The 23,516-nt window shown below is 37.0% G+C and overlaps 1 protein-coding gene across 1 annotated transcript in view; it reads right to left on the bottom strand.

Annotated features, from left to right (window-relative positions):
- Window positions 1–398: 398 nt before the first annotated feature.
- Window positions 399–23,516, bottom strand: part of Bmp3 (bone morphogenetic protein 3) — a 33,442-nt gene continuing 10,324 nt past the window's right edge. The window contains exons 2-3 of the mRNA XM_042678174.1: window positions 10,551–11,464; window positions 399–4,109 (exon numbers count right to left, since the gene is read on the bottom strand). Coding sequence (XP_042534108.1) covers window positions 3,918–4,109; window positions 10,551–11,464 — 1,106 coding nt within the window. The 3' untranslated portion in view covers window positions 399–3,917. The remainder of the gene's footprint in view (window positions 4,110–10,550; window positions 11,465–23,516) is intronic.

Genomic DNA, 23,516 nt, shown 5'->3' with positions numbered 1-23,516 from the left:
GGTTAGAACCACCATTACATCTGCCTTTTAATTGGTTGATTGGTGATAAGTCTCTCATACTTTTCTGCATGGGCTAGCTACAAACCAGGATCCTCAGTTCTCAGCTTCCCGGGTAGCTAGCATTAGAAGCAGCATGAGCTTGATGCAGAGCTTCTCATATGTAATGATTCAAATTACATTTCCCTATTTCAGAAAGCACTCTTATGAGTATATTTTAGGAGTATTCATAATGTTAATCATGTTATGTGGATAATACACTATGATGCTCCTTTCATGATACCATTTTGAAATGTTCAACTCTGTACCACAGCTTATTTCTCTCTTTTCAAATGCATCATATTTGGAAACAATTTAGAAAATAGTGTTTCATAATAAATAGAAAAGAATGCAAGAAAATGTTCAATTAAGCATCTTTTATTCTCATAATATATAATGAAAAGCACTTCATTATTGGAGGAAAATGATACAAAATCAGCAAAGCTCAATCCATCAGTAGTGAAGCTTCACTATGATACACTCTTTAAGTGGATTTGACTAAAGAACCAAATTTAGTGTTTCTTCTAGGAACTAGAATGAAAAAGTAGTTTTCTCACCTTCTAAAAATGAAAATTATTACCAATATAGAAAAGCAACAGTCATTAAATAAATTAAAAGCATCTTTAACGTTTTTCCATATACATATAATATATATAAATTTTTTAATTGCCATTGACTGTACAAGCATTAAATTCTCAACTAAAACATTTACAGAAATAAGTATGACAAGATGAAGGGAAGGGTTTGCTTTTAGAAAGGCAGGATCATTTTTATCACCTACAAACTACAAGCAAATACAATTCTCTGAGGAAGAAAAGCTATGCAGAGAAGTCAGATTTAATCCACAATTTCTTAATCACCTCTTTAATATTACACATCAGCAAGCATAGTTCTTCTCTCAACCAGCCTTGCTTCAATAAGTAGTAAATGTTACAAGAACTATACACCAGGTAATAGTTATTTGTTAGCAGAGAAAAGTGACTATGGCATGAACAACCAATTAGTGTAATTAGATGAAAACTTGTGTAACTCAGCCTGATGACAGTATCACTCCCAACAATGGCTTATAAAAATATCAAATGGGAAGTTGGAGCTTTTATACAGAAAGATTAAGAGGCTAACATATTATATTGAATAACGATGATTAAGTGATCACCAGATAGTATAGAAGAGGTGGGTGTGAAAATTAATCTGGAATCCTGAAATCTGAGGAATCCAACATTCCAGGGTAAGTTATATAACTCCAAATTCTACCAATTGTATAGTATTTACACAGTTACAACAAATTATTCTTAAAATACACATATAGATACTGGAACTACCTTAACTGGAATTTTAGAAAAAATTCTTTTCTTCAATGATTTGTGTGTGTGTGTGTGTGTGTGTGTGTGTGTGTGTAGGTGTGTGCGCATGGGTAAGTACACATTAAGGAATAGTTATGAATATGACTGAGCGAAGGGAAGGGCATTGATTTATAAAAAGCCTTTATAAATGTAGTTCCTGCATCAATGTCAATTTAATACTGGAAGGTTTCCCAAAAAATCTATGTAGGAAGAATATGGACACTAGTACATAATAAATTGAAAAGTAGGCACTTACATTTTCATTTCAAATACATTTTTATTAATTTAAACATTAATCCATTTACCTCAACCTTCACTACTGAAAATTAATATTTATTTATTATTTGGGAAGAAAATTATTCCCATATTTCCCACAATATGTGATCAATTCAGTAGAGGTTGAAATGATGGCTAGAAGTTACCCAGAAATCAAAGTGTCTAGCTAAGCTCTTTTACTATGTCTTAAGATAAAGTTGTAATTAGTTGGTACTTGAACTTGTTGATTGTGTAGAAGATTTTTGATCCCTCTAACATTCAATCTATACCAGCAGGTATTGGTTCAAACTAAGAAATATAAGAGATATTTCTGAATATAAGGTGGATACTTGATAATTAAGAATTGCCATAAGTTTGAAAAAAATCCATCTCTAGGGAAAACTAAGTTAAAAATTTCATTGAATCTGCTATAGACAAAGAAACATCCTCTTGTTGAAAGACAATATGACTAGTATATGATGTCCAATACAGCCAGTTTCTTTTATATAACTTTGTAAGGAAATGTATTACAAAGTAATTTCATCCTTATCTTGGTTTGAATCTTTAGCTTTTTATTACAAAACAAAAATATCCTAGAGGAAATCCAGCAATTAGACACAAAAACTTAATCCTTTTTTTCGTCTGGGAGTTAACACATATCTACACCAACTTACTTATACTTCTTCAAAAGTTGCAAATAATGTGTTTTTTATGGCTATCATCTTTTAAATGTCTTCCAATAATATACCATGTAGACCACAGAAAATTCCACATTGAGGTATGGACCACTCCTGCACTGAGTTTATGAGTAGAAATCCTTGCAATGTTTTCATATCTATCACTATCTCCCTTCAAGGAAGAGTCCCAAATAATAAACTCATGTTAGATACCCAACCTTTCATTTCCTACAGGGCCATCCAACTCAAATGGTCAACTTTTTATTTTATGGGTGTAGGCATTAAGATACATAGTTAATATTGTGCCTTTTACAAAATAGATGATACATGAGTCTTTATGAGATGACTGAACCCCCATAAAAACAAGTAAGAAATAAAACCAATCTTTTTGACTTCTGATACCACAGGGGCTCTGAAACACTATACTTATTTCTAATCACCAGATGAGGCTAAACTTAAATGCAGACTAATCACAGATACATCAGTGACTATCTATGGCCTGAAATCACTTCTATCCTGTCAGGAAAATATAATGAGTGCGAGATTTTTCAAGGACAGAATTTTAAGGGGCGTTAATTATGACGATTGGAAATGAGGAGGGAGGAGCAAGTAGACTGAAGTCTGTATTTGATTCTCTTTCTTGGTGATTGAGAAATTAATAAATACACTATTGTAATGAAACTGATCGTTTAAAGGAGATTTCTAGTAGTCCATCCAGTACTGCACAAGGAAATCTTGAGTTCAAATTAGGAGGAAAAAAATTGTAAATTCTTGTGAAAGAGAAAAGAAACTACATCCGGGTTTTCAACATTGAATTGCTGATTCCCTTTCTTGGAGGCAATGGAATAAAAATAACAGCATTTCCAATTAAATTGGTTAAGTGATCACTCTCTGCATATATTCTTGGGTCATTCCATCATTCTTGGCGGGGTTTACATAACCAAATGCAGCTTTCCAGAACATAAAGCTAAACACTAAGTATTTTGAATATCCTGGGTTATAGAAATCTATCAAGCTGACTTCTTACAGAGGGCACAGAGACTTGGCACATGTACACACATTACTTAAAACTCAGCATAAATTTACTTAAGGTTTACAATGACTTGTGGAGAAAACTCAAGGGCAAGCAAGTCTCAAAAAATTTTAAGATAAACATCACAATTGATTAGATTATTTAGCACTGGCTGGGATGCTCAGGAATTTAAGGCAATAAGCCTATTAAAATATGAAATTACTCTCTATTTCCCTTTTGTCTTGGTAGATGAGAGATCAATGATTAGCTACTGCTGGTTTTTCGATCTACTTTTAAAGCCCATTACAAAAATAAATCAGTGTGTTCTATAGCAGTTCTAAAGCAGTTTGAATGAAAGTTTTTCTTTTGTAATTAAAAGGAAAAGCAATAGCTGTCATTTTCAAAAATCTTGCTTTTAGTTACATTCAGACACAAATACAGTTCAGTTCTGCCTAGCGGATATCTTCAATCTATTTGTTCATTCTCTTTCGACTACAAAAAAAAGAAACTTTTTGGGACAAAATGCATTGGCAGTGCAAAATAAAAGTCCATGGAAATAATCAAATTAAGCATTCAAATGAGTTCTTTGCCCCATTATCTGCAAGCACAAGACTCTACTGTCATATTAGGATATACTTTAAGCACCACATTCTTATTTTCATCAAAGAATAAGATGCTGAGTGAGGACATCTTTTCAGGAACACAGCAAGGCTCAGGAATTCCGGGAACGACTCCCACAGCTCTCACTATACTCTGGATGGTAGCATGATTTGATGGCTTCAAAGACTAGAAAAAATAAACGAGAGGACATATGCATTAGGCAGAACTGCTTTTGCGCTTATCAGCCTGCATGACATAGAATGGTTATAAATTCATTTGTTTCAACAGTTCTGTAAAACCTTCGATCATTGCACCTTTAGTCTGGCCTCCTATTACCAAAAGGATGAACTGGATGGTGAGTATTTTAATTAATTCAATCCCCACATTGGCATTTGGAAAAAAAGAGCACCTTACTCACCACTGGGGGTCACTGTTACTCCATAGGTTTAGACCTCCACTAGGTAACGCAGTGTGTTCTAAGAGTGGACAATGCCCTCTGGCAATCAACTAGGGGTTGAGGGTGGGGTCCTAAGGTTATTCCACGGATGTCAAGAGTTTGACAAAGAAGTCTGGACTAAATCTCTTCCCTGAGAAAATGCTAAGTGCTACCACTAACATCCAAGTAAAACATGTGGTTTTATTTAGAAAGTTCCATACAGCTTTACTCTACCTACATACAGCTTTACTCTTGTAAGCCTAAACTGGTTTGATATTGCCAGAATGGTTAGAAGAACTGTGAAAGAAATGTCACACTTTAGAATATCAGTGTCTCTTTTCAGGTGAGTGAAACTAGTGTTTTACATACATTTAGAACACTTGACTGGGTTTGATCCAAAGCACAGCAAAGAGAGCCGGGGGAAGAGGAGAGAAGGGGAGAGAAGGAGGGAGAGAAGGGAAGAGTGAGATACAGGGTGGAAAGGGAGTGATAAACTTATCAGAGATCAAGTCAAATCAGGAATAAGACTTCACCTAAAACTGTGGCTTTATCATTGTAGAATTTGAGCCCTACCACTTCTCTTGTGGACCAGAGGCACAAACTCATCCCTCCTGTTCAACTGGGATTTTTGTTTAAAACTCCAGCATGGGAAACAGGAATTAACTCAGAGGTGAAGGACAGAGAAAAGAGAAATGAAAGAGAATATCAAAAACTAGATTTTAAAGCTAAATCTATTTTTAAATAATTAATTTACAAGTTCAAAACACAAACCAAAACAAAAACAGATACAACTCCCCCAAAATGGATTCTTTGGGCCTATCTGATTTTTGTCATCCCATCTTTCAATTTTAATGAAAAAAAATCTGTATGTTAGATTGTAATAATCGTGTAAAATTAAGAAATCATTAAAAAGTAGTTTTTATTAGAGGCACTTTCTTTTACTCTTTTAAGAGACAACATATATGGGAAAAATACTTGTGAAAACAAATCGTTTCAATGAATTAGCTTTAATTAATTGTAATGCAGAGTATCTCTTCCAAGTAAACCAAAACCAAAACAAAAAAAATATCCAGGCTCTTCCACTTTGTATCGTATATGGCCCACATTAACAAGATATGTAAACTTTATATTCCAGGGACCCTTAGCAAAAAAGAAAAAGTTGGGAGAGGAAAAGACAATGGGGAATCAAAGTGTGTTATACGCATGTATTAAAATTTCACAATGATGCTCATTCTTTAGCATTAATTTGCACTACTAAAAACCACAAAAATATGGGCACTTTATACAAAGTGCTATTAGGATTACATAAGAACTCAAAGTCACTGTGTATTATTTCATCAATATTGGTCATTTCCACTTTTCTCTCTTGATTTAATGCTATTCTAAGAACTGAATCATCCAAACAACTTTTCCTAAGCCCCAAAAGACTTGTAAAACAGATTTTCTGACACTATTTTGTTATTGTTTATGTTTAATAGCTACTAAAATATTAAGTTTCATACAGAGCAGATCAACTGAAGGAGCTGAGATGCTAGGCATTAAGTGTTGATATGCCTCACTGTATGTCTGTGCCGAGAACAGTGCAAACTCCAAACTCGAAGAAATACTTGATAAGTGGATGAAAATTTTTATTTAAAAAATATATATGGGGCTGGGAAGGTGGCTCAGTGGTAGAGTGCTTGCCTTGCATGCCTGAGGCCCTGAGTTCGATTCCTCAGCACCACATAAGCAAAATGAAAAAAGCCAGAAGTGGCGCTGTGGCTCAAGTGGTAGAGCGCTAGCCTTGAGCTGAAGAGCTGAGGGACAGCACCCAGGCCCAGAGTTCAGACCCCACGACTGGACCAAAAAAAAAAAAAAAAAAAAAAAAAATATATATATATATATATATATATATATATATATATATATATATATATATATACCTTCCATTGTACCTATGTCTTTGGAAATAATCCCCATCAATAAAATTTTTGAAAAGCTTCTGTGAAAATGACCCGGCGTCAATATGGAAACTATTCGTGGGTGTTTCCTAGGAAAATTCCCTGTCCATTTTTAATGTTTTTTATTTTGTGCCTATTTCTTTATCTTTGCTATTCCTAGTTTTTGCACCATTCCTTGCAAAAATAACTTCATTCCTCTAACCCTTGTTGGTTTCTTGGCTCTCTGTTAGCAGCAAGGGCTCCATCATTTTCACTTGAAATTTCTGTTTTCCAGAAATTCAGAAATGATGGATTCAAAAACTATGAGTAGATGAGTTGTCTCTAGTGGGCGCACCAGAATTTAGGCCCGAACCTTTGATTCTGGATTGATTTTTCTTATCAAAAAGCCCTCAAGATTACTAGGGAGTTTCCCTCTTTCTCTCATTATGGAATCCTCTGATCAAGTGGCCAATATCAGAAATAATTATGTCATGCACAAAGGATCTGTGCTGTAATTTGCTAGTGTGAAGTATGTTGCCAGTATATAATTTCTGTTTGTTTTTGAGCTCTGGTCATGTTTCCATCGCTCTCTGTACCAGGCTGACAAAAATATATTAACCACACATGCAGTATTATGCTCTTTTTCTCATCAGCTCCTTATTATTAAGGGTAAAACTTGTCTTCATCAGCTCGGGCAACTGTTAGCATAGATAACCTAACGTATTAGTATTTAATCTTTTTTTGGTTTTGTTTATTTATCTTCCTCATCAGAGATTAGAACTTGGAAATGCAGGAAATTCATTGAGAATGCATTACTTTGAACTCATTAAACATAGTTTGTAATAAGATACTTGGTTCATTTTTTTTATTTGTGCCTATTTCTTTATCTTCACTATTTCTAGCTTTTGCACCATTCCTTGCAAAAATAACTTCATTCCTCTAACCCTTGTGGGTTTCTTGGATCTCTGTCAGCAGCAAGGGCTCTATCATTTTCACTTGAAATTTCTGTTTTCCATCTCTGCTGAGCTGGTGAGGGAGGCAGACGCATGGAACTTGGCTTTAGCTATCTGGATATTTTTCATCTCATGACAGCATTCCAAGAGTCTCTCTCTGAGAGAACAGATTGGCTGTAAGGGCTGGAAATTGTTTTAAAAAATCCAAACTGCTACGTGAATGAAATCTGTAGTGGTCAAGCATGCACCTGCCAAGCTCCTCGAGTTGAATTTGATTACAAATGCATTAGGTATCATGAGTATGTCATCAGCTAAGAGCCTTCATTCCTGACCTAGCCCATGAGGTTTTGCTCCACACTCTTGCAGTCCAGCCCATATGGGTGTGATGGCCCAGAAACTATCTAATTAGAATCAGTGAAAGGGCAAAGCTTAGAATCTGGGAAAGACAGAAACACAGCTGTTCTGCATTACAGAGCAGGTTGTCAAGTTTTGCAGACAGAGCGCCCAGCCATATAGAGCAAGCTTTTGCCCAGGAGGGGGTGGGGAGGGGGAAGAGGGCTAACAGAAGAGTGTAGCCTAGGAGAACTTTCCTCTGGGACAAAATGTATATCTAAAAGTCTGAAAAAAAATGGCACTTCAGTTATTCCTTGTCTATTGTACCGATCTGCTCAAATACCTTCCTTTTCCTTTGTTGGTCAGATTTTTGCATTCTTAAGTAATTTTCTTGGGTTGCCCTATTAGACACTGTGCGGATAGTGATGTTTATTATTTATCCATTCCTTTTACTTCATGTTCCCCCACTCCCATCCTTTTGCTTACTGTACTACTTGAAAGACACAAAGCCTGGAAGCCTGAAAAGAGAACCACTAGAAAGCTTTAAAAGTTAAGCCACTCCACACAAGGTGAGAGACCAAGAACTATTGGCGACAGCCAAACTTCTACTCTCAACTTGGCAGAAGGAAACCTGAAGCTCAGAAAATAACCTTCCCACTGATCCCTGTTATGTCTCCCTGGAGCTCTGATGCTATTCCAAGTTTTGACAAACAGCATGATGAGTCCAGTTGTTGCAATGAACACTGTCTTATTATTCTTCAAAGAAGCCTGTCTCACTGAACAGCTAGCAGACTGTCACATTCATGTAAGAATCCTATTTTCAACTTGGTGATGTTTGAAAAGAGACTAGAAACGTTCACAAAACTTTTGTCTTGCCGTACAGTTGGAATTTTTGCACTCCCTTTTCCTATGTTATCTACTTCCAGCCATCAACATTTAGCTTTCTGTTTTTCTCAGTTTCAACACTGGTCATTCACGATGCCAATACCAAATATTTACCCACATATCTGCTGTTTACGTAGTGCTCTTAGTAGTGTTTTCCTACGATTATCTTTCTGTTGGTATTATTACTTTTGTTACTATTTTACCCATTCAGGATGATAAAACTAATATGTAGACAGTTTGGGTAACTGAGCCAAATAATTGTTACTAGTTGATGGTAGAAGCAAGATTCAAGCCAGAAGGATTTAATTTTCAATGTTACTATTGCAAGTCCAATATGTAGATAGGCAGTGTCAGTATCATCCCAGAGCTTGTTAAATGTGCCGAATCTTAGTTTCTTTCTCCAAATGTCCTGGATCAGAACCTGTATATTAACACGATCCCAGGCAGTTTACGGGCACATTTGAAACTCTGTTAGGATCTGTTTAATGATTCTGCCACACTAACATATTTCTCTCCTGAAATTTATATTTGCTATTCTTAACTTACCCCTTGTTAAGTTTTAAGTTATGATTCCTTAGATCTCTGAGAACCGTAGTGAAGCTGTTTTGAAGCAACAGGGTTTTGAACAGTACAAGTGCATAGAACCAAGGTGAACGGAGAAGAATTGGGGAGGAATAGAGGCTGAGCCAGTTTTCCAGAGCTTGGGCCAGTTCTCAACAGCTCTCAGGGGCTTAAAAGTGGAAGCTCAGAGGGAAGAGAAAACTTCATCCCCAGGCTACCCGGGAGAAATTACAGAATACATGAGAGATTATTTGGAAAAGCCTCAGGCCCACCTAAAATCAGTCATCCTGGGCTTAAAAACAGATTGTGCATCCATTGCTGTTTCTCAATGCCACAGGTAATTTACTCTGTAAAAGAAGAATTCATCTCTGTTTGTGACATTTGTCATCTTTGCTGTGTAGGGTTTTTACATGTTTCGTTTGTTATAATTCTTTAGACATGGTAAATGTTCTTTAAATCATTGTAAGTGTACATTATCTGGACTTTGTGTTTACAAACACAAAATCATCAAAAATTTTGGGGATAGACAAATCCTAGAAAATGAAAGACGCTCATTTTTCTGACACATTCTACCAAGAAAAATGGAATTTCAGTCAAGTTTCTTGCCCTGAGAATGAACAGGCCTTGTGCACTCACCCTTTATTTTTTACATATCCGTTACCCAATGCTTATAGAACAAGAATGTAAAAACACTGTTATAAAGACCTAGGAGAAGAAATTTGGAGACAAATGATCTTTTGTTTGCTACTACCAGACAATAGGTAAAATTGATACAAGTAAAAACCTCTTTTTTTCCTCTGAATTTTCATTGTATAACAGTGAGTTAAACCGTTTCAAGCTGAGAATAGAGGCACAGCAACAAGTTTAGCCAAATGTTGGAGAGTACGTATGACTGCATTTTACTATTTACTAGAGTATATCTACATTCTAAGTTCCAAGAGAACTGTCAATTGAGAGTTAGAGAGACTTGTAAAATACATTTGCCAGTTTGCTGAGTACAGATATAGTACAATACAGTTCATACTGATTTGGGGCATAGATGGGTAATTCCTGGACTTCATTTGGTGGCATAAATCTCCAACTTACTTCCTTTGTTTCCACAATATTCACCTCTTCTCTGAATGTTCTTGAAATATCAGCCTTCTTCCATTTGGGACTAGCTTACAGTATGGACAGATATTGATTCACATGTGACCACACAGCTAAACATGCTATTTTTTCATGTTTGGAAGCCATGCAAAATACTTCTTTTATCCCTAACATTTTTATATCCTTCATGCCAGTGCCGACCTCATCTTACTTTAACAATTGTTAAAAAAAAATACTCAAGCATAGCTATAGGACTTGCTACACTTGAGAATGTAATATATAAGGGGACAGATGGTGCATGCATAGACACACACACACACACACACACACACACACATACACACACACACACACACACACACACACACACACACACACACTTTAACTTACTCAGTGTGCCTTTTACTCAATGGAAATAGGAAGGAAGTACAGGACCCAGAGCAATAATTACCTTTGGCATAGGAAACTGGCAGGCTCCAGAGCAATAATAAGCATCAAAAGACTTGGGTGAGATGATCCATTCACTCCAGCCAATGTCTGCAAAGTCTACTTTAAGGTATCTCCTGGCACAATTTCGAGGTTCAATCCATTGCTTTCTTCTTGCCTTCTTGAGAGTCTGTTCATCGAACTGGAGTGTCTGGCTCTTCTGGTGAGGTCCTTTCCTCTGTTTCTTTTTGTTCTTACTCTTCTCTGGGGACTGAGTCTGAAGGGTCTTATAGGGCTTTCTCTCCTCCCACACTCCATCCTCCTTGTACTGATACTCTGCCCCAGGAAGCTCATTGTTCTGCAGAGGTAACAAGATCCCAGCAGAGCGTTTCTTCCTTCGTTCCACAGAAAGGGCAGCTCTGATGTGGCTATCTAGTTTGGGTACAACTCCTGTGGGGAAATTACGATGTCCCTGCAAGCTTGAGACCACACTTTCTGGCTCAGAAATAGCAGCATCGTTGGCATATACCAAGATATAAGGCTTCTGAAAAGGTAACATCGTCTTTGGCAGCTCATGGGCTTTGGAGGAAATGTTGAATCCTATGAGAAACTCTTCATTTCCTTTGGCTTTTCTCAAGAGCTGAGTGATGTCTTTAGAAAGCCAGGACATGCTTTCTCGATGAGGCTTAGCTACATCGACTGACAAATGACCCAGTAGATGATTTTGGTTTGGGTTGGGTTTGAGGATCCATGCAGTGAGATCTAGCTGAATGTGTTTCCTCCGAGCATGATCAGAGCATCCTTCGGACAATGGACAAATTTTCAGGCTGATGTTGGCAAGCTCTCCAATATAGAAGTACAGTGTGGCAGACAAAATGTTTTCAGACTTGGTTAGAGAAGTCAGATTAAAAATATGCAGTCCCTTGTTTTCAAGGGTTCCTAAGAAGGAACAAAAGAAAGACTAAGTGAAGAGAAGAAAACAGGATCTCTATTCCATATCACATTAAAAAAATTAACTTAAGCCAGTGCCCTAAATATGAACTAAAAATCATAAAATTATTAGAAGGATAAATTGCCATGGTCTCAGATTTGATTATAGCTTCTTAGATATGACACCAAACGCATGGACAATAACATACGTGCCACATATAGTGTGATAAAAATATATAAATATGACATATAAATGCATGTATAAAATAGAAAAACTAGAATTTACCAAAGCTTTTCTGTATCAAAGGACATTATTAAGAAAGTGAAAAGCTAATGTACAGAATGAAATAAATATTTGCTAAGTAGGTTGTTGAAAAGTTTAACATTCAAAATAGAGAATACAAATAGCAATTATATTTCCACAGCAAAATAGGAGTAAAAACCCTGAATACATATATCTCCATGAAAGACATACAAAAGGTTATAAAAATGGTGTTAGTATGGAGACAACAGACAAGCAAGAAAGAGGGCAAAAAACAAAACCCAGCAAAGTTTCTAAGGATTTGGAGAAGTTGGAACTCCCTCTCATTACTGGTGGAGAAACAAAAAATGGTTCCGATAGTGGGGAAAAAAGTTTTGTAGTGCCTAAAAGATGTAAACATAGAATTAGTCTACAACCCAGGAATTCCCTTCAAATAGGAAATACACACTCAGATAAGTATAGTCACAATAGCCAAAAGTCAGAAATAGTTCAAATGACCCTCCCTCAGTGGATGAATAGATAAATAAATTGTGGAATATGTATAAAAGACTCCTACAATGTGTTACTATGTAGATAAACCTTGAAAACATTATGCTAAATTAAACAGAAAAACTCAAGATTGGTGCTCTACCACTTAAGCCAGAGCTCCACTTCCAGCTTTTCAGTAGTTAACTGGAGAGGACTGTCTCACAGACTCTTGTACCTGAGCTGGCTTCAAACTAGGATCCTCAGATCTCAACCTGCGGAGTAGTTAGGATTACAAATGTAAGCCGTGGGCACCTGGCTCAACCGGAGTAATTTTTAAAGAAAAAAAAAAAGGTTACAGCACAGATTAGCTATTTCTACTAATTTATTTTTTTCTTCACTGAAGTAGCAAAAATATGTGGCAATTGTAATAGGATTTTAACCCCTTCCCCCATACAATGTTGAGTGTTCTGCATACTACCAAGAATTATTTCTATGAATTCAGCAAAGTACATCTAAAGCCTATATAAACTGCTGGTCACAAGCCAATGGTTTTATATTATCTTGATTTAACACTGCCTCTACCACTGATTAACTTTGTAGCTCTGGAATATCTAATATACTCATTCATTCAACAGATAATATTATAACATGTAGTTAAGAAACCGTTAAAAAGAAAATTATCTCCTCACTGGAATCCACAAAGTAACAAAAAGAAGAAAAAATCTGGGATCTCTCTCTCCCTTCACCTTATATCTGTCTCCTTTAGTTTGGATCTGATTCTTGCTCCGTTCTACACTTAGGCATGTTAATCACTTAAGGAGTGCCTGTCTAAAAAACTGGCGATACAGGCTGATTAGGCCTCAATATACTCAAGGCTGAAGGCACAGAGATAAGGGTAGCAGAGATATTTTGCTGTCAGCTTTTTACAGCTTTTCCAGACCTCTTCCCAAAATGGTGCTTGTAGTCTCCAGTCATTGCTTAAAACCTGCAGTCACCTGGGATTCCAGGAACAGAGCACCTCCCAGACCAGATCACCTCATGATGACATCCGTCTCTAAAAGGGAGAAATTACTCCATGAGGGAAACTGAGGCTGTCCTCTCTGTCTCCCACACAAGAGAAATCATCTCACAGAAACTGGATTGTCTCCTCCAGGGATAAAGACTTGTCTAGAGTGACCACAGAGCAGAGTCTGAGATGGCGACCCATCAGATCACAATTTGATCAACACTGCTTACTTACCCATTCCTCTTACCTTCAACCCAAATTATTCTTATGTTTAAACTTAAAGCTCATGCTGACACTCCAAAGACAGGCCAATGTACTTGATACCTATCTTCACAATGTGGCCACATCGATTCAATTCCTTTCTTGCCTCACTAGCATTAATTTCTGATTGATTTCTGGGCAAGGAACCGTAGTCAGTCTTGGTTGTGATCCACTAGAATTGCATCTCTGGATTAAGTCTGTACTTAAAAACATCAACCTCCAATCATAATTAAATGAGACATGTATAAAGCAGTTCGTAAAGGATCTAATAAGTGTTTTGAATGACAAACTGTTCTGTGATTAGTGCCAGTATTAACTGAATTAAAGGAATTATATTTTCTACCTGCCTCACAAAATCTCTATTGTATAAACAGGATAATATATCTTATTATTCATATAATATATTTAATGATGAGCTTCTCATTCCAGTACATAGAAAAAAATTGGTTGCATAGCTCTTTGAAGTTAAATATTCTATGAATTTAACATTTAATTTCCTAGATAGCTTACCAGAAATGACAAGAAATCTAAATAGAAATTTAAATTTGGTATGATTCATTTGTAGTTCCAGTTCTTTGAATCCAGAAAGAAGAGACAGAAAGAGTGCAAGAGATTGGTTAGTAAAGACAGAAGCTGATATTTTTTTCTCATGAGCATGTCTGATGGTGTGGTTGGCTGAAGTTAGAACTCAAGAATCTCCTGTCTTGGGATCGGCCACCGGAACTTAAGCCTTCCTCCATGTAAGATCCCACGTACATATTTGTTTCAGAAACACACACGCAATCACAAAATTATGTTCTTGATCAAAACCATGTTTCAGTGAAAAACAAAACAGTTTTATAAAGACATGGAAACTTAAAGTGAGTTCATTGAGTCCCCAAGCACAAGGGAATTGCAATGGGAAACATATTTTACTCCTTTTTAATATTGTGTGAAGCAGAAGGAGGAAACTGCCATTTGTGCACATTGTATAATCCATGACACCAGGGTAATATTTTACAGACCTTTGTAACAAAGCCATGGCATCAGAGTTGCTCAGAGACTTTGGCTTTAATTCATCCCAGTCAGTATAGTATATACTTTTACCCAAATTCCGTGTAGCAGATAAAAGGAAGAGAAGCCATTCAGTTCTAAGTATGTGGCAATGCAGTGGCTGTCACACAAGGACCCTGGCAGGGAGTAAATGAACACTAGGACAGGTACAAGGGTGGTTGGTAAACTAATCTTACTCCTTTCCCCCAGGTTTTCATTTGGATTGTTTCCTTCTTTCAAATATTTTTGCTGTTGCCTTTTGATCTGCGGTTACGTTTGCCTCTGTCTGTGGGTATAATCGTCAACATCACCTTTCAAAATACCGCAGACTTTGTCACATGGTCTTTTCCCACCACTCTTGTTTCAGATCTGTGGATTATGTTGAAGTCAAAATCCTATTACCAGATCCAGAGACCACGAGAGCCAATAGCAATTCTCAGATGAATGACCAGCTTTTTAATGTCAGTGTGCTCACATATACAATGAATTGGGGGGTATAAACTGTAGATTTGTGAAGACTGATGAAAAGAATTCAGGTAAGGCCCACAGCATTTAGAAGACTCAGAAAATGCAAGTTAACTAGAACCAAGATCATGATGTGCCACTTAAATCCCAACTGAGATAAGTTGTAGGAATAAAATACACAGTAAATTCCTAAGACTTTATGCAAAAATGTGTCCAAAGGATTACATTAATACATTTTATAGTTTAGATGTATTGAAATGGGTGGAACATAATGAATTTTTAAAAATAATTTCATTTGTTTCTTCTCACATTTTTAAAGGTGACTACACATTTTTAAAAATTATATATGTGGCTAATGTTGTGGCTCAAATTAAATCTCTATTGGGTGATGATAGTAGTTGTCTGGGTTAACCACTAGTTTTATACTTAAAAGGCACTTTTTTCCAGATGTAGTAAAGAATTCCAGATTTTTCACAACATAAATGTAAAAAACAAATAGTAAATTGAACAAAAATTGCCTTCCTGAAATGCAACATACTTGTTCAAGGAAGACCATATTAGATAAAGACAATGTTGGTGATTACCTTTTAGTTTCCCTATTAGCTTTAGCTAACCATTTCAAACTGTAGCCAAAAGTCTAAGGGTAAGAAAGCGATACAGAATAGAGCAAATGGACAGACTATTAACAGGGCTTAAAACACTGAATTGTCAACACAGCTTTCATGACGTCATCTTCCCATTGCACATACAAATATATCACAACCAGTGAAGAACAGATACCAAAGAAAAACAAATGTTTTATTTAACAGATATGAATGGAATACCTTCTGGTGATAGAACTTGGGCTGGGATTTAGGACTGTACAAACAGATGTCCCTTTTCCTCACTATGGAGAGTGGGAGGACTCAGTAATCTTGTATAGTAATGGAGAAGAATAATAGCATTTCAACACTGTCAAAGGTATTAATGATTTTTTTTCTGTTGGTCATGGGGTTTGAACTCTGGGCCTGAGCACTGTCCCTCAGCTCTTTAGCTCCAGGGTAGAACTCTACCATTTGAGCCACAGTGCCACTTCTGGTTTTCTAGTGGTTAATTGGAGATAAAAGTCTTGCCTGGTCTGGATTTGAACTGTGATCCTCAGATCTCAGCCTCCTGAGATCTGTAGCTAGGATTACAGATGTGAACCACAGGGCCAACTATTAATGATCTTAGGGTGAAATCATTAGCTGTCCCAGGTAGAGGACAGAGGAATACATAAGGAAGAGGTAACCTTGGTCAATTAAATCTACATGTAATAGTTGAATGGAGGCCAGATTCAGGCCAAGTCATGACTTTCTATTTGACTTAATTTATTGAGAACTACCTGTGAGGCTTAAACATGGTCACAATTTAAAACAATCATAGAAGGATGCCTCTGTGGCAGCAAAGGTGTGGAAGATGAACTTTTGTAAGTAACTATTTTGTAAGAAGTTGTGAGTAGTAGCTACAACTGGGATTTTTGTTTCCAAGTCTCCCCTTAAAAAATGTTTTTCATTCTAACTGGGGTGAGGTGGTATCTTAATGTTGTTTTGATTTGCATTTCTTTTATGGCTAGGGAGGTTGAGCATTTCTTCATGTGTCTATTGGCCATCCTTCTTTCCTCTTCAGAGAAGTTTCTCTTTAGTCTTTAGCCCACTTATTTATTGGACAGTTGTTTCTTTGAGGATTTGTTGTTGGGGGATTTAATTTTTTGAGTTCCAAGTATATTTTAGATATGAGACCCTTGTCTGTTGTATGGCTTGTGAAGATGTTTTCCCAATCCGTGGGCAAAGGACATAGCTAGCAAGATCAATAGAAAGCCCACGGATTGGGCTTTCTATTGATCTTGCTAGCTATGTCCTTTGCCATGCAACATTAAGATACCACCTCACCCCAGTTAGAATGGCAAAAATCAAGAACTCTAATAACAACAGATGCTGGAGGGGATGTGGACAGAAGGGAACCTTACTGCATTGTTGGTGAGAGTGTAAACTTGTTCAACCACTTTGGAAAGTAGTATGGAGGTTCCTCAAAAGACTCCACATAGAGCTTCCCTATGATCCAGCAATCCCACTTTTGGGCATTTACACAAATGTTTACAAACAAGACCACACTAAAGCTACCAGCACAATTATGTTTATTGCAGCATTATTTACTATAGCTAAGATATGGAACCAACCCAGATGCCCCTCAGTAGATGAATGGATCAAGAAAATGTGGTATGTATACACAATGGAATTCTATGCCGCCATCAGAAAGAATGACATTGCCCCATTTGTTAGGAAATGGAAAGGCTTGGAAAAAATTATATTAAGTGAAGTAAGCCAAGCCCAAAAGAAACATAGGTCCCATGGTTTCCCTTATTTGCAATATCTAGAATATGTCTGAGTCAAGCAGAAAATGTCAGATAGGGAGATGTTAGGGAAATGAACCCTAAGATATGTATTCAAATGTTTTTTTTTCTTTCATGTGATTGTTTCTAACGCATTTATAAGATAATTTCTTTGTTGCTTTGTGTGTCTCTCCCCCACAGTATACCCTGCTTTCACTGTATTTGATGTCGGTATAATTTGTGAAGGGAAGGGGAAAAACAAGTCGTTTAAATAGGGATACAGGTGGACCCATTGCAACAATGAGAAGTACAAGTCGTTATGTCGAAAACGAACTTTACAACTTTGGTGGGGGGGGCGGGGAGGATTGGGTGGGGGGGGCAGGGTAGGATAGGAAGGGATGGGAAGGGGAAACAAAGGAGGAGGCTACAATGCTTGATAAGAAATGTACTCATTATCTTGCCCATGTAATTGTAATCCCTCTGTACAGTATTTTCACAATAAAAATTAAAATTAATATTAAAAAAAATGTTTTTCATTCTAAATAACAGCTACCAATAGGTGGTGCTATTTTCATACTGTTTGCTGGCTGCAGGAAAAGCCCAGTTTTCCTTGCTGAGGATTAATCTAACTTGCAGTCTATTTAAAGGTTTACATCCACATTACAGTCTTCTATTTTGAAATTTCTGGGTCATAACATCTGAGAATTGTAAGGGAGTGTGGAAGTCAGGTGAGTTTCTGAGCAAGCCACACTCTTACACACTTGGGATTTTGCCTTTGTGGGTGCTTCTTTCTCTCTGCAACGCCTCTTCCTAGCCTTTTCTACTTTCATAATCCAGATGTATGAATCACTGTGTGTATCTCTTCTTTTCTTTTTCTTTTAATTGCAGTTCTGAGGCTCAAACCCAGGGTTTCATGCATGTTAAACAAGTACTCTGCTAGGGAGATATACCTCCAGCCCCCAGATTTGCTCCTAAGGCAAGTTTGTTGTAACAACCCTTGATTAGGATCCTGTCTCTGTTTGCAATGCATTATACTGTCCCTCTTTTCTAAAATTATAAATTCCCTAAATATAAAATGTTGTTTTATATTATACCCTACAGCCTGTAACATAACACAGGGTTTGATGCATAAGCTATACCCAGTCTGTAATATAACACAGAGTTCGATGCATAAACTATACACAGTATTAAAATACATTTATTCATTAAAAGTGTTTTTTTTTCCAGTTGTGAGGCTCGAACTCAGGGCCTGGGATCTATTCCTCAGACACTTTGTGCTCAAGGCTAGCACTCTACCACTTGAGCCATAGCACCACTTCTGGCTTTTTTCTGAGCAGTTTTATTGGAGATAAGAGATAAGCCAGCTGGGCTGGCTTCAAACTTCAATCCTCAGATCTCAGCTTCCTGAATAGTTAGGATTACACCCGTGCCTTGTAAAACAAGGCCTTTGTAATGAATAAATAAATGTTAACACTCAAACTACTTACTATGGAACTTTAGATGAAAGACCCTAGACGTTATCTGACTAATTTCTAATTGAGCTTGGGAAGAAACCCAGGTTGTCTATTACTTAGATTTTTTTTTTTTAAAGAAGCATGATCATTAAGTTAAGGTACAAGGTTTACTTTGGTTTTTATCAGAAAACAAAACACCAGTGGCCTGATGAAGCCAAATATTCAGGGTGGAATGCTGGCCTCAAATTGCAGGCCTTAGAACCAAGAACTGAGGGGATTATGTCTGTGACTGGCATGACATGGGAATGCACCTTCATGCTGGCCTGCACAGAACATTCGCAAAGGGAATGAGAACATATAATGGAAAACTTTCTATGTAAGGTCTGATTTGAAAGCAAATAGACTAAATGAAATCTTGATGATTAGTTAAATCCCTAGGAAACAGGAAAACATTTTTAGTCAGACAGAAAGTATGTAACTATGAACAGCTCCCTATTCCCTCCACTTCTTTCTCCAAACACAGCTCAGCTACAAAGATCAGTTGGAGTGCCTAGGAGTAGATCACACACACACACACACACACACACACACACACACACACACACACACACACACATTCAAAGTCACTATCTGGGTATTTCAAGACTGAACTTTTCTCTAAGACACCTTTCACTTTCAGGCACAGACAAGATGAAGAGCTAGCTTGTAGGAGAACACGAAGTTATAGAACTGTTTTTCTTGCAGGATCCAAATCAAGTGACTGAGTTTTATGGGATCTCAAAACAATCCTTCTCTATATCCAAAGTAAAACATGGCCAAAGATGATATAATGTATGTTTTTCTAGAATAGACAAACGTTTACTAATCAGTTATCTCCTCTTAGTGTCTGCCCTGGGCATTGCTAGACTGTGAGCTCTCAGAGGGCAGACTTCTGCCCTATAAATCGTTGCATTCCTCATGCTTACTTCACACAGTCTGAAGCATCTATCTCCTGAAAATTATTTGTTAGAGTTCTTAAATGGCCAATTGTTCAAACTTACTAGACTCAAAAGTGTTTCCTACCTAACACTGAAGTGAGAAAACATTTAAGTTCAAATTAAAAAGGTGGCAAATGCCCAAGTACTATATATTTTTTCCTGCCAATTTATTAGAAAATAATTATTAGAGCAGTTTTAGATAAAGTGGAATAAGTTATTTCCATTTAGTACACAAATTTTAATAAGCTTGTGGGAAATTCTTTTAAGGCAAGTTTATTTTTAAATAGCCTGTGCCTGGCTGATAGCTTTCCTACTATATTTTCTTATGGCCCCAACATCAATTGAACTCAATTTAGTATTTACTAAATTCAAACTACATGATAAACTGTGTCAGGTCCTCAGAATAAGAGAAATGAAATAGACTCCAGGCCCTCCAGAGACTCATTTAGGAAGATTTTCCTTTCAGTTAATCTGCTAGGTCACATCTCTGCAGCTGTGAGAGAATGGCAAACAGTCTTGATTAACTCACTTTGAAGCTCCCTTCAGGGCAAAAACTGTCAGATACACAGTTACATACCTCTCAAAGCAAAAGAAACAACATTATGAAAGTGTATCAAGCATTTGTCCATGAAGATGCTAACTAAAAGGACCAGATGCCTCGAAATAATAGCACACTAATCAGTCCTAAATTACAAGTACTGGTTACAACGTGAAATTCTAAATTAAAAGGGCGTAGAGGTAGAAGATTGGAAAAGTGCTTCTTTTTTTTACCATTTTAGTTTATTGTAAAGATGCTGCACAGAGGGGTTAAAATTACATGAGTAAGGCAATGACTACGTAACTTATGGATCATTGTTACCCCTTCCTTTGTTGTTGTCCCATTATCCTTCCCTCCCCTACCTCCCACACTCCTTCCCCCTACCCCATCCCATCCCACCTTTAAGTTGTAAAGTTCCTTTCCAATACACTGTCCTGTGGGTATTATTGTTACAATGGGTTATCCTGTGTCCTTTCAGCCCCTCCCCTGAGTAGACAAATGTATATACAAGACACAGGATACCAAAATCAAATAGAGTAGCAACAGGGGATATACCATAGGGGGAATAACATAGAAGGAAACAAAAAAATCACATAGTATATTTAAAACAATGTGTCCATAGCTTGGGGTTCATTTCACTTAGCATCATCTTATATGGATCAAAGACCTTGAAGTAAAAGCAGACACCCTAAAAACATTACAGGAAGGAATAGGAGAAACTCTGGGGCTCCTTGGAACAGGCAGAAATTTTCTTAATAATGACCCAGAAACATAACAAATCAAAGAAAGGTTGGGCAAATCGGATTGCATGAAACTGCAGAGCTTCTGCATGGCAAAGAATATAGCTAGCAAGATCAATAGAAAGCCCACAGACTGGGAGAAGATCTTCACTAGCTATACAACAGACAAGGGCCTCATATCTAAAATATACTTAGGACTCAACAAATTAAATCCTCCAAAAACAAATTCCCAAAGAAGCAACTACCCCATCAACAAATGAGCTAAAGACTTAGAGAGAGACTTCTCTGAAGAAGAAATAAGAATGGCCAAAAGACAATAGACACATGAAGAAATGCTCAACTTTTTTTGGCCATAAACCACTTAGTAAAGCAGTATGGAGGTTGTTCAGAAGACTACACATAGAGCTCTCCTATGACCCAGCAATACCACTTTTAAGCATTTACCCAAACGATCACAAACAAGACTATACTAAAGCTACCAGCACAATTATGTTTATTGCAGCATTATTTACCATAGCTAAGATATGGAACCAACCCAGATGCCCTTCAGTAGATGAATAGATCAAGAAAATGTGTATATTCAATGGAATTCTATGCCTCTATCAGAAAGAATGGCATCGCCCCATTTGTTAGGATATGGAAAGACTTGGAACAAATTATATTAAGTGAAGTAAGCCAGTCTCAAAGAAACATAGGTCCCATGGTTTCCCTTATTTTCAATAATTAGTATATGTCTAGGACAAGCAGAAGAGGTCAAAAGCTATGTATATAAATTGATGTTAGAGGAATGAACCCCAAGATAAGTATTCAAATTTTTTTTCTTCCATGCAATTGTTTCTAACATATTTATAAGATGATTTCTATGTTGCTTTGTATGTCCCTCCCCTATGGTATAACCCATGCTTTCACTGTATTTGATGTTGGTATAATTTGTGGAGGGGAAGGGAAAAAACAAATCGTTTAACTAGGGATACAGGTGGACCCATTGCAACAATGATATGTACAAGTGGTTATGTCGGAAATACAAACTTTACAACTTTGGTGGGGGGGTGGAGGGAGGATCGGGTGGGGGAGAGGGGGGAGTATGGGAAGGGATGAGAAAGGGAAACAAAGAGGAGGCAACAATGCTTGATAAGAAATGTACTTGTTATCTTGCCCATGTAATTGTAACTCCTCTGTACGGTATTCTCACAATAATAATAAAAAAAAAAAAAGCTATGTATATATAAGCATATAACCTGATGCTAAGCGAAATGAGCCCCAAGATAGGGATACAAGAGATTTTATCTTTCTTGTTGTTCTTTTTAATGTACTTATAATGTACTATGTGATTTTTTTTTGTTTCTTTGTACGTTCTTCCCCCATAGTACAACCCCTGTTGTCACTGTATTTGATTCCAGTGTCCTGCATCTTGTATATATTTATAATTTGGGGACGGTAAAGGAAATAACAAATGCCGAAATAAGGATACAAGTTGACCTATTGTAACAATGAGATGTTCAAGAGACTATGTTGAAAACAAACTTTACAACTTTGTGGGTAGAGGGAGAGGAACTGGGGAAGTGAGGAGGAAAGGGATGGTAGGGGAAAAACAAAGGAGGGGGTAACAATGCTCAGTAGTAAATGGACTCATTACCTTGCACATGTAACTGTAACCCCTCTGTACAGTATCTTTACAATAAAAAATATATATTTAGCTGGACGCCAGTAGCTCATGCCTGTAATCCTAGCTACTCAGGAGATTGAGATCTGAGGATCACAGTTCAACACCAGCCTGGGCAGTCCATGAGACTCTTAACTCCAATAAACCACCAGAAAACTGGGAGTGGCGCTGTTGCTCAGGTGGTAGAGTACTCGCCTTGAGCTGAAGAGCTCAGGTGCCCAGGTCCAGAGTTCAAGTCCCATGACCGACAAAAATAAAATAAAATAATATATTAAAAAAAAAACAAAAAGAAAAACAAATCAAAACAACATTGAGATTCTACCTCACCTCTAAAATCAAGAAATCTAATAACAACAGATGCTGGAGGGGATGAGGCCGAAAGGGAACCCTACTGCATTGTTGGTGGGAGTGTAAAGTTGTTCAACCACTCTGGAAAGCAGTATGGATGTTCCTCAAAACACTCCACATAGAGCTCCCCTATGACCCAGCAATCCCACTTTTGGGCATTTACCCAAATGATCACAAACAAGACCATACTAAAGCTACCAGCACAACTATGTTTATTGCAGCACTATTTAGCATAGCTAAGATATAGAACCAACCCAGGAAAATGTGATATATATATATATATATATATATATATATATATATATATATATATGCTTCCATCAGAAAGAACAACACCGTCCCATTTGTTAGGAAATGGAAAGACTTGGAAAAATCATATTAAGTGAAGTAAGCCCGTCCCAAAGAAATTTAGGTCCTATGGTTTCCCTTATTTGCAATAATTAGTATACATATAGGGGCTGGGAAGGTGGCTCAGTGGTAAAGCGCTTGCCTTGCAT

The sequence above is a fragment of the Dipodomys spectabilis genome, unplaced genomic scaffold (genome assembly GCF_019054845.1).
Source record: "Dipodomys spectabilis isolate Male_0828 unplaced genomic scaffold, ASM1905484v1 ptg000043l, whole genome shotgun sequence".
In the NCBI taxonomy this organism is placed as follows: domain Eukaryota; kingdom Metazoa; phylum Chordata; class Mammalia; order Rodentia; family Heteromyidae; genus Dipodomys; species Dipodomys spectabilis.
This window is presented reverse-complemented; position numbering and strand designations above follow the sequence as displayed.